Raw genomic sequence first — 12,001 nt, 5'->3', positions numbered from 1 at the left:
AGGGGCGTAGGCCAGGGTTCACCCTGAATGAGTCGCCAGCTCATCGCAGGACCCTTACTGATGGCAGTGGCTGCCTTCACACAAGGTGCCAACTGCACATCAGGAGCAACTTTGGGGTTCAGTATCTTGCTCAAGGATACTTCGACATGTAGCTCAGTCCCGCCCTGGGGAGCCGGGATTCGAACCAGTGATCTTCTGATCACCAGTCAACCAGCTCTACCCACTGAGCTACAGCCGCCCCTCCAATGTTATTGTAAGGAAGGCAAAACTTTTGCACAGCCTGACTGAATATTCTAATCTGATGACATACACAGATACGATATAAAACAGAGAGGACACCCCAAAACTAATTTTCTGTTTGAGCACCTCCCTCCTCTCGCCCCGCCTTGTAGGTCCATGGATAAAACATCATTGTTCTTTTAGTATTGTCATGCTGGTCCAAAATGTATAAATACCAGTGTAAGCTTATGATTTTCATCAAGGTTCATGTCATGCCACTGGGTAGTTTAGCTCTAGATGGAATGACGTCCACACAGAGGTGGCCAGAGAAGGGTTGGGCACTCCTACAGCTGTTGTTGGTTGTTTCTTTCTCGCGGGCTGAGGAATCAGTGTGTAGACAGAGAGGGGATCCAGAGATTCCTCAGATATCTAAAGATGGGGACATTATTTTGGGGGGTGTCTTCTCTTTCCACAGCAGCTGGAAAGTCATACAGGATGCCTACATGCATAAACCACTGCCACTGCAATGCACCAGGTAAATTACACCATTAAAATATATTTACAATTGAAATGTCTAAGAGAAAGTGGGAGCAGATAAAAAATAGCTATATAAATGTAAAAAATTATGCTGAGAATTAACATGAAAAATGTTGTGTTGATTTAACCAATCAAAGGCTGTCCTGTACTGTTATTGCTGCTATAAAGTACAACATATTTGTAATTTCAACTATGTATAACTGTCCACATCAAGTTTCAATTTCAGAGGGATCCAGTATGCCCAGGCTATGCTCTTTGCCATACAGGAGATTAATAACAGCACAGATCTACTGCCTGGCATCTCTCTGGGATATAAGATCTATGATGTATGTGGCTCCATTGCCAGGGCTCTGAAAGCTGCACTTGCATTGGCTAATGGTAATGAAGGGTTATCTGCACCCTCTAAGGCACCATGTACCAGACCGGCCCAAGTACAAGCCATTATGGGAGAGACTTCTTCCTCTCCTTGCATGGCAATATCTACTGTCATTGGACCCTTTCATATCCCACTGGTGTGTATTGGTAGAAATAAAATCATATTTGTGAATAAATAATTCTTCCTCTTCTAGTTGGTCATTAATACATGTTTTAAAACAATATTAGTGTGCTCTGTAAATATTTAATAATATATATTAGCATTGAAATATAATTTCTCTTTTTCTTTTAGATCAGCCACTTTGCTACTTGTGCTTGTCTCAGTGATAAAACCAAGTACCCATCATTCCTCAGAACAATACCCAGTGACTACTACCAGAGCAGAGCCCTGGCCCAGTTGGTCAAGTACTTTGGCTGGACTTGGGTTGGAGCTATTAGATCAAATAATGATTATGGCAATAATGGCATGGCCATATTTACAGAAACTGCCCAGCAGCTGGGTATCTGTCTGGAGTACTCTGTGTCTTTCTTTAGAACAGATCCACCAGACAAAATGCAAAAGATAATTGACATTATCAAGGTTTCTACCTCCAAGGTGATTGTCACTTTTCTCTCCCACATGGATATAGATATGCTAATACATGAATTGTCTCTCCACAACTTGACTGGGTACCAGTGGGTAGGCACTGAGGCCTGGATCTTTGATTCCCACACTGCAGCCATGGATAGGCATCACATTCTGGATGGTGCCATAGGTCTGTTCATCCCTAAAGCACATGTCAGTGGCATGAGAGAGTTTATTTTGGATGTGAAGCCACTCAGTTCATCTAGTAATGAATTGTTTACAGAGTTTTGGGAGACATTGTTTAGCTGTGAGTTCAAGCAGTCAAAGTCATCATCAAGGAATCAGACGGACTGTACTGGGCATGAAGATGTGACTGAAGTCCAAAACAGCTTCACCGATATGTCACTCATGCCGATCTTTTACAATGTTTATAAAGGAGTGTATGCTGTGGCCCATGCACTTCATAATATTCTCAGCTGTAATAAAACATGTAACAATAAGGTGCAACTGGATCCATTTATGGTGAGTTGAACACAGATTTTGTCTTCATATCAAGTCAAATTAACAAAGAAGATAGTGTAAGTATTGCAAAATAAATTGTTGCAATCATTCTATCTCTTGAGACATAACATCCAAAATGTTTGTCAGGAAATGATCAACAGTGGTGCATATCTTCTTAGATTTTACAGCACATAAGGAAGATTCGGTTCACAACAAAGGAAGGAGATGAAGTTTACTTTAATGCGAATGGAGACCCAGCAGCAAAGTATGAAATTATAAACTGGCAGCCAACAGAAAATGGTATTGTGGACTTTGTCACAGTCGGTCTTTATGATGCATCTTTACCTGCAGATAAACAGCTGAATCTGCTAAATACGTCTTTAATATGGGCACAGAACTCACCAAAGGTAAGCTTCTATGTGATCACTTATTATCAATGATTAATAATATGATATTAATTATTAATGGTTATAATGTTTGAGTTGTTAAGAAAATCATACTTTATAATCATGATGTTTGGTTTCAATGTATCAAAATGAATGATAGAGGCTTTCAACACATTGTCAAAGTGAATGCCCATATTTTTTTTTCTCATTGTTACTTTGCTTATGCAGGTGCCTTTGTCAGTTTGTAGTGAGAAATGTCCCCCAGGAACTCGAAAGGTTCTCCAGAAAGGAAAGCCTGTCTGCTGCTATGACTGTTTAAGATGTGCAGAGGGAGAAATCAGCAACACCACAGGTGTAGTTATTTGCAGTTGCATTACAATCATAAACAAATACTTAAATGTTTAACGTCACATGCAAATCCAGGTTGAAGCCCATGTTCATTAAGTTTAAGTGTAAAATAACTCCTATTTCATTGTTTATAGTAAGAAATAGTATATCCCAGGGAAGATTGGTGCAGTCTGTGTTTTTTTTTAGCCCAATTCTTTGGCCACATATGAGGGAGGAAAATGGAGCAATTGTGTATCATCAGCAGTATATTATTTGATACCATTATAAACTGATATAAATTACTTTCCCAGTTTTTGTCTTTTTTTTGTTTAGTGAATCCACAATGAGTGAAAAGTTCCCCATACAGTTAATTAAAAAGAGCTTTGTAGTTAAAACAACATCATGTAGAAGTTGGCCTTTGTGCATTTTGACACCCTCCACAGTTTCTTAGTGCAACGCCACTGTTGTAAATACAAATCCCAGGTCTGTAACAATTTGTCAGACATAATGTAGGGGCTAACTAGCATCAAAACTCATTAAGTCATCACAATGGTATGTCTTAAAAAATGTGTATCTTGAAGTAAACATGTATGTAACTGTGTGATACTACCCTCTGACTAAAGTTACATCGAGCAGAAATATGTGATGGGGGGTGCAGTGGCTGAGACAGAGACACCATTCACCTTATTACAAGACACTGAACCGTCAAAATTATTTTGAGGCTGTTATATTAACGTAAAAAAGTTACATAATGTTGCTTGACGTACTTTTTCTGTTATGAAGGAGTGGCAGGCAGGACCCCAAAATCATTTTAGGCCCTAAGGTGCCTACTGTGGCTGTCTCAGTCACAGTTCCAGCGAGAGGAATGGGGTTGTTTACTGAGGTCTTAAGTCTAGACCGTGCGAAGCAACATTTTTGAGCACAGGAAAGTCCCCACTGTGGGAAAGAGGTTTCATGTAGCCTTTACAGGTGCACCAGGGGCCCAAGAGGAGTATGTCAACCGACCCCAGAGGGCCCAGCCGGAGGCTTTTTGTAGGCTAACAACTGGTGGAAAGGGACAACAGAATGACCAGCTACCCAGCCATCAAAGCAAGCCCCTCTCTACTGACAAGCCAGCAAGCCCTGTTAGTCAATTATGTAGCAGCATGGTCAGCCAATGTCAACACAGTGAACAACTCTCAAAATGCAGAAGTGTAGGCAGAACTATCCAACCTTTTGTTGAAGCAGCCATAAATTCTGGGAATCAGCAGGCTGGGTTTGTCTTCCACCTTTCTTTGGTTTCCAAGCGGGATGGAGGTCTCATTCCATCTTGGACATCAGGCCACCCAGAGAATCAAAATGTTGACAGTTATGTGGGACAGGTCATTACTACACAGAGCACTGGTTCACCATCATGAACCTTCAGGCCTATTTCTCATTTACCTATTTACCTACTCATTTACCAGCTATATCTAGCTGCATTGTTGAGTCAGCTAGGGGCTCTTCCTTCACATCATGAGCTTAATGATAGCCATGTTTCAAGTAGTTCTCCTTGCACTCCTGCACATGTGCTGCCTTGCGCACAGGTGCCTCACCTGACCAAGGTAAAGGTTTTGCAGAGGTTTCACGGGCTGGTGGAGGAACTCAGCCAACAGAGTAATGTGGAGTGCTCTCTCTCAAGTACAGTGACCACTGAACACTGACAGCATATATCAAGTCAAGAAGGGGTCCAAACATATAAGATCAGAGATCACATCCTCAGATGTTAATAATGTAGAGAAGTTGACTTGTTTACTTCCAAAAAGTTACACATTGTTGACACTTCGCCTCCATGGACCACCCATAGCCTCTAGGTCTGCTTTACGCTTTCCCTCCTCTCGTACTTTCACCTTTTCCCAGCAGGGCTCAGATTGGTGGGCTGGCCCACCAAAAGACAGATTTTTGGCTTTACCAGTCCATTCCAGAGATAATGCAAGAGACCCTGGCCCCACCATCTAGGGCTGGTTATTTGAATGTATACGTGGTATGGGGCTCACCAAGTAGATCAGTACTCACTTACAGTCCTCAAAAACGTCATTTCTGCAAACCCAGCTGAGGTAGAAAGACCAGTGTAAGGAAGAAGAAACGGGGAGGGAGGGCATGATTGTAGGCAAAACAAAAGTCAATGTCCATCTCTGGGGTTGAGAGAGGTTGGCCAGACAGGGAAGTTGTTGATAACCAAGAGCAATCAATAAGGGTGACTGTTACTTTATCTCAGTTCAACAGAGGTGCCAAGAGGAATAATCTTCACAGGACTAAACTTTTGGGCTTTCCATAAGACTTGATGCACTTCCGCATGATTTTTTTTTTTTTGCTAAAATGTCATTTCTGTTAACCAAAACCTCTACCAAAAGAAGTGGTGACCCCCAAGCACATGTAGGTTCACGTTGAATGCTGCAGGTTTTTGCCAGATGGGCTGGGTGTAATCTGCCACCCCAATTAAGCATTCCTGCCTAAGGTTCTATCAAAGGTCCACTAGACCCAACCAGTCAAGCGGTTTGCTGTTTGTTTTATGTGATCCAAATTATTCATCATGATAACATTATCCTGTAATCATGTGGTGTCTGTTTAATACCTGCATCTCTATTATTTTTCAGATTCTGTCACCTGTGTGCGATGTGACCCTGAGTTCTGGTCAAATGAGAGAAGAGCTGCCTGTGTAAAGAAGGAAGCAGAGTTTCTCTCATACAAAGAGATTATGGGTGCACTGCTTACTGCAGCCTCTCTCTTTGGAACATGCATGACTGCCGTTGTGGCTTATGTTTTCTTCAGATTCAGGCAAACCCCTATTGTCAGGGCCAACAACTCTGAGCTGAGCTTCCTGCTGCTCTTCTCCTTGACTCTGTGTTTCCTGTGTTCTCTGACCTTCATCGGCCGGCCCTCTGAGTGGTCCTGCATGCTGCGACACACAGCATTCGGCATCACCTTTGTCCTCTGTATCTCTTGTGTTCTGGGGAAAACAATAGTGGTGTTAATGGCCTTCAGAGCCACACTCCCAGGTAGTGATGTGATGAAATGGTTTGGGCCTGCACAGCAGAAACTCAGTGTCCTTGGTTTCACTCTTATACAAGTTATCATATGTATCCTCTGGTTAACAATTTCTCCTCCTTTTCCCTTCAAGAATTTTAAGGAATTCAAGGACAAAATCATCTTAGAGTGTGCTCTAGGCTCAGCTATAGGCTTTTGGTCTGTACTTGGGTACATAGGACTTCTGGCCATGTTGTGTTTTATCCTTGCATTTCTGGCTCGGAAACTGCCTGATAATTTCAATGAAGCCAAATTTATCACCTTTAGCATGCTGATATTCTGTGCAGTATGGATCACATTTATCCCAGCGTATGTCAGCTCTCCTGGGAAGTTCAGTGTTGCTGTAGAGATATTTGCTATTCTGGCTTCAAGTTTTGGACTGCTCATTTGTATTTTCGTTCCAAAATGTTACATAATTTTACTGAAACCAGAGAAGAATACAAAAAAGAACATGATGGGAAAGGGGACCCCAAAGGTTGCAAAAGCATTCTAGTGCAATTGTCATTTTTATATCATAACTTGTAATCAAGCCAGTGAAACAGACTTCTATCTTCCCTCATTTATTTATTTAGGGCTGTAATTAGTGGTAACCAGCATGCGATGATGGAGATCAGCTCTGGCTTAGCTGCAGTGTGTGTACAAGTGCACCCTGGCCTGAGGTCTTTCACATGAGAATCTGCACTCGCCATTGACTGACCCCTACACCCCAACCAAAAACAATTTGGCATCTGAAACAAAGTGAAACCTCTGTTTTCCATTTGATTTGAGGGTCCTGCTATAGATTAATAAGAGTGAATACGAAGTGATAGGTTAGAACCAGTGTCTCCCATCAAATGGGAAGAATATAGAATGGTTTTAGGTATTTTTCTTGTGCTTCCCACCATGTTGCCAAGATATGAGTCACTGCTTGAATTGGAGGTTATGGTCCTCATTCATTCATTCATTCATTCATTCATTCATTCATTTTTATCACTGTATCAGTGCTAAGATCGTCATTGCATTTATTAATAATATCATATGTTCAGTAACTGCTGGATATGTATGTAGTTATTAGATCAATAAATGTTTCTTTATAGAGAAGTTGATTAAGTGGTTTATGTTGTGTGTGTGAAGCACTACAGTCACTGTTTACAAGTCGAGGATTTAGCTGGTTATCAATTTTACTTTTCAGAGGAGGGTGTCCTGAGGTGAATTTATTGCAAGTCTGTTACTCTTTGTAAGTACTTCTCATTTGTGATTGCCCAAAGTTGAGTGTAATCACTCTTTTTCATTCTGAGTACCAATTAGTGTGTTACTGCATCGTATCGTATGAAGCACTGCCATGGACTGTAAAGCTAATTAACCTGGTCTGTAGAGCAGAGCAGATCTATGCTATTGTTGGTAAAGCTCCTCTTGGTTCTGCTAATTGAAAATGTAAATTTTGTTCTGACTGCAAGGCTCAGCACAATCAGCTAAATTGGCCAAAGATGGTGGCCTCATTATTAGCAGGGCAGAGTTATGCAATAAACACAATTTAGACATTTATGGAGGTGCACAATGCAACAAGGGCCAGGACTATCTATTTATTTTAAATGGATTATGTATGTAATTTATTTGAGACATCAGCATAAAGACATCATTTAGTTGCGTCTGTTATTCCACCATATTTCAAGTGTATTCTATGTTGCTCTGCTTTGGTATTAAAGTCAGCAACTTTACAGTTTTGATTAACTTTCACAGCTATCAGTAACAACAGGCTGCATTCTGCAGAACAAATATAAGAACCAACGGTATACTATCTTCCCAGCTCCAAAGTAGAGCATTTAGCAGCTGAAGAGTTGGTGGAGACTCTGAATGCACGTACACTGCTAACACAACATTAAAATATGATAATGTTGTATATACACCTTGATGCACTGCCCTAAATACAAAAAAGAACAAAAAATGCATTGTGGGGCATTTCAGTGAGCCCCCATTCTGCAGTATTTCTGAATTTTGAAACTGCATTCATAAATTTGAGGAAATGTTCCCTCCAAATTACAAAAAAAAAAGAAAATAAAGAAAAAGGAAACCTTTTTATAGCACAAATGAATGTTGCTCTGTGATAAAAATAAAAGGTTTTTCAAAACTAGATGAAGGCCCAAAAGCAATCTGTTTGGGCTTCTCTTTACTTTCATCGCACTTTGTTTTGTTTTTTTTTGTTTTTTTTTCTGCTCTAAATTGTATAAATATCAGTGCAAGCTTCTGATTAACATGAAGGTACATGTGATGCCACCTAGTGGTTTAGTTCTCTTAGACAGTATGATGTCCACACAGAGGTGGCCAGAACAGGGATGGGCGCTCTTACAGTTGTTGTTGGTGGTGTCTGTGTCTCAGGCTGAGAAGCCAGTGTGCAGGCTGACAGGGGATCCCGAGAATCCCCAAATATTCAAGGATGGGGACATTATGTTGGGGGGAATCTTTTCTTTCCACAGCAGCTGGAAAGGCAGACAGGATACCTACATGGACAAACCACTGCCACTGCAGTGCACCAGGTAAATTTTATCATAGAATTCGATGGCATGGTATAACTATGTAGATTTCCAGTTTTGAAGAAAAACTATGTAGATAAATAACTGGTACAAAAATGGTCATCTAACTGGGAGTTATTGTGAGAAATATGCCCTGTTGTTGTATGTCATAACACCATTAAATGTTTTAATTTCCTCATTTTTTGCAATCAAACTATTTATGAATGTCTGCATTAAGTTTGAATTTCAGAGAGTTCCAGTTTGCACAGGCTATGCTTTTTGCATTAGAAGAGATTAATAACAGCACAGACATACTGCCTGGCATCTCGCTGGGCTACATGTTTTATGATGTCTGTGGTTCCATTGCCAGAGGTGTGAGGGTTGCACTGGCCTTAGCTAATGGCAATGAACTTGTGTCTGCACCCTCAGAGGAACTATGTACCAGACCTGCCCAAGTACAGGCCATAATGGGAGAGACATCTTCTTCTCCTTGCATGGCTATATCTACTGTCATTGGACCCTTTCATATCCCACTGGTGGGTGAGATTAGCTGTAATTAAATAATATTGTAAAGAAAATGTTACAATAATTCTAGTGTGGTTTGTGAATGTTTTATTCTTGAAATTACTTTTTTTTCTTCTTTTAGATCAGCCACTTTGCTACTTGTGCTTGTCTCAGTGATAAAACCAAGTACCCATCATTCCTCAGAACAATACCCAGTGACTACTACCAGAGCAGAGCCTTGGCTCAATTGGTAAAGTACTTTGGTTGGACTTGGGTCGGAGCTATTCGAACAAATGATGATTATGGTAATAATGGCATGGCCACATTCGTAGAAACTGCCCAGCAGCTGGGTATCTGTCTGGAGTACTCTGTGGCTGTCTTTAGAACAGATCCACCAGACAAATTACAAAAGATAGTTGACATTATCAAGGCTTCCACTTCCAAAGTGATTGTCGCTTTCCTTTCCCACATGGATATGGATGTGTTAATACATGAATTGTCTCACCACAACTTGACTGGGTATCAGTGGGTAGGAAGTGAGAGCTGGATCTTTGATTCCCACACTGCTGCCATGGATAGGCATCACATTCTGGATGGTGCCATAGGCCTGTTCATACCAAAAGCACATGTCAGTGGCATGAAAGAGTTCATGTTGGATGTTAAACCGCTCAATTCATCGAGTAATGAATTGTTTGCAGAGTTTTGGGAGACATTATTTAGCTGTAAGTTCAAGCAGTCAAAGTCATCAGCAGGGAATTTGACAGAATGTACTGGACATGAAGATGTGACTAAAGTACAAAACAGTTTCACTGATATGTCACTCATGCCTATCTTTAACAATGTCTATAAAGGAGTGTATGCTGTGGCCCATGCACTTCATAATATCCTCAGCTGTAATAAAAAATGTAACAACAAGGTGCAACTGGATCCATTTCTGGTGAGTTAAACACCATTTTGTTTCTTCTTTTCTAACAAAATTAATACATTTTTGGTGAAAAAAAGTATCAATCTTTATGTCGTACTGTGTATACTTACACAATGATCTACAATGATATATTCTTAGATTTTACAGCACATTAGAAAGATTCAGTTCAAAACAAAGGAAGGAGATGAAGTTTACTTTAATGAGAATGGAGACCCAGTAGCAAAGTATGAAATCATAAACTGGCAGCCAACAGAAAATGGCATTGTGGACTTTGTCACAGTTGGTCTTCATGATGCATCTTTACCTGTAGACAAACAGCTGAATCTGTTAAATAAGTCTTTAATTTGGGCACAGAAATCACAGCAGGTGAGCTAATACATTTTAAAATGTTTCATGTTCTTGTCATTATCATACATATTTCTCATTGTTATTTTGCACATCCAGGTGCCTTTGTCAGTTTGCAGTGAGAAATGTCTCCCAGGAACTCGCAAGGTTCTACAGAAAGGAAAGCCTATCTGCTGCTATGACTGTTTAAGATGTGCAGAGGGAGAGATCAGCAATATGACAGGTGCAGTAGGTTGTTAAAGATGTCATGATAGTAAGTTATTTTAAGCAAACCAAAAACCAAAATCATTACATCAAAAATCCTATATCCACAGAACTAGCCATGTTGCAATGGTCAATGGTGGCTCCAGGAAGTGCCTATTGTGTTCATTGCACTGAATCCTAAGTAATGGACCTTTGAGAGCTTGTACTTTTGTATTTGAAATAATAATAAAAAAAAAAACATTCTATAATATAAACACATGTGAATCATGTGTAATGTCTCGTTTATGTACAAAAACCATGATTACATTCAACCCTGAGTGTTATCTGTCTTTTATGTGATAATCAATACGTGTCTGGCTTGTAGATGGAGAACATATGCAACATAGGCACAAAAAAGACAGATGCCATGAACAAATCCAAAACCTGCTTTAATTTTACTTTTCAGATTCTATCACCTGTGTGAGATGTGACCCCGAGTTCTGGTCCAATGAGGGAAGAGATGCCTGTGTAAAGAAGGAAGCAGAGTTTCTCTCATACAAAGAGATTATGGGAGCACTGCTCACTGCAGCTTCTCTTCTTGGAACATGCATGACTGCCGTTGTGGCGTTCATTTTCTTCAGATACAGACAGACTCCTATTGTCAGGGCCAACAACTCTGAGCTGAGCTTCCTGCTGCTCTTCTCTTTGAGTCTGTGTTTCCTGTGTTCTCTGACCTTCATCGGCCGGCCCTCTGAGTGGTCCTGCATGCTGCGACACACAGCATTCGGCATCACCTTTGTCCTCTGTATCTCTTGTGTTCTGGGGAAAACAATAGTGGTGTTAATGGCCTTCAGGGCCACACTCCCAGGTAGTGATGTGATGAAATGGTTTGGGCCTGCACAGCAAAAACTTACTGTTCTTGGTTTCACTCTTATACAAGTTATCATTTGTATCCTCTGGTTAACTATTTCTCCCCCTTTTCCATTTAAGAATTTTAAGGAATTCAAGGACAAAATCATCTTAGAGTGTGCTCTGGGCTCAGCTGTAGGCTTTTGGGCTGTACTTGGTTACATAGGACTTCTGGCCATGTTATGTTTTAGTCTTGCTTTTCTGGCTCGGAAACTGCCTGATAATTTCAATGAAGCCAAATTTATCACCTTTAGCATGCTGATATTCTGTGCAGTATGGATCACTTTTATCCCAGCGTATGTCAGCTCACCTGGGAAGTTTAGTGTAGCTGTGGAGATATTTGCTATTCTGGCTTCAAGTTTTGGACTGCTCATTTGTATTTTTATTCCAAAATGTTATATTATCTTACTGAAACCAGAGAAGAATACAAAAAAGAACATGATGGGAAAGGGGGCACCAAAGTGATTCTAATACCTTACATAATATGGTGACAAAGACATTTAAATACCATTGTAACGAATACTTGACTAGTGGACAAAATAGTGGAAACAAAAATTACTTGAAATTAATTATTGCTCCGTGTCAGCTTGATTTGTAAAAAAAAAATACTAGCCCTTGTAATTGCTAACACAGTAGCTATATACACTCCATATGATGATAATGGTGAGTGCTCGTTGTACTGTACTTGTGT

At 40.4% G+C, this 12,001-nt stretch overlaps 2 protein-coding genes across 2 annotated transcripts; both read left to right on the top strand.

The window, feature by feature from the left end:
• Positions 1-707: 707 nt before the first annotated feature.
• LOC115572320 (extracellular calcium-sensing receptor-like) lies at positions 708-6,448 on the top strand. The gene is made up of 6 exons (XM_030402259.1): positions 708-754; positions 971-1,268; positions 1,424-2,218; positions 2,377-2,604; positions 2,812-2,935; positions 5,526-6,448. The coding sequence occupies exons 1-6, from the start codon at positions 723-725 to the stop codon at positions 6,446-6,448; spliced, it is 2,400 nt and encodes a 799-aa protein (XP_030258119.1). The 5' UTR covers positions 708-722.
• Positions 6,449-8,421: 1,973 nt separating this feature from the next.
• Positions 8,422-11,775, top strand: LOC115572313 (extracellular calcium-sensing receptor-like). The gene is made up of 6 exons (XM_030402247.1): positions 8,422-8,468; positions 8,683-8,980; positions 9,091-9,885; positions 10,012-10,239; positions 10,318-10,441; positions 10,868-11,775. Exons 1-6 carry the CDS (start codon positions 8,437-8,439, stop codon positions 11,773-11,775), a joined length of 2,385 nt encoding a protein of 794 aa, XP_030258107.1. The 5' UTR covers positions 8,422-8,436.
• The last annotated feature ends 226 nt before the right edge of the window (positions 11,776-12,001 follow it).

This window comes from Sparus aurata, chromosome 2 (assembly GCF_900880675.1).
Source record: "Sparus aurata chromosome 2, fSpaAur1.1, whole genome shotgun sequence".
Taxonomy (NCBI): Eukaryota; Metazoa; Chordata; class Actinopteri; order Spariformes; family Sparidae; genus Sparus; species Sparus aurata.
The sequence above is the reverse complement of the archived record's forward strand: the minus strand, read 5'-3'. Positions and strand labels throughout refer to the sequence as shown.

Excerpts from the sequence above, each read along its gene's own strand:
- LOC115572320 (XM_030402259.1), top strand. The coding sequence starts at position 723 with ATGCATAAACCACTGCCACTGCAATGCACCAG. Across the intron at positions 2,605-2,811 it reads GGGCACAGAACTCACCAAAG|GTGCCTTTGTCAGTTTGTAG; the intron begins GTAAGCTTCTAT and ends TTGCTTATGCAG. Across the intron at positions 2,936-5,525 it reads AGAAATCAGCAACACCACAG|ATTCTGTCACCTGTGTGCGA; the intron begins GTGTAGTTATTT and ends ATTATTTTTCAG.
- LOC115572313 (XM_030402247.1), top strand. The coding sequence starts at position 8,437 with ATGGACAAACCACTGCCACTGCAGTGCACCAG. Across the intron at positions 10,240-10,317 it reads GGGCACAGAAATCACAGCAG|GTGCCTTTGTCAGTTTGCAG; the intron begins GTGAGCTAATAC and ends TTGCACATCCAG. Across the intron at positions 10,442-10,867 it reads AGAGATCAGCAATATGACAG|ATTCTATCACCTGTGTGAGA; the intron begins GTGCAGTAGGTT and ends TTTACTTTTCAG.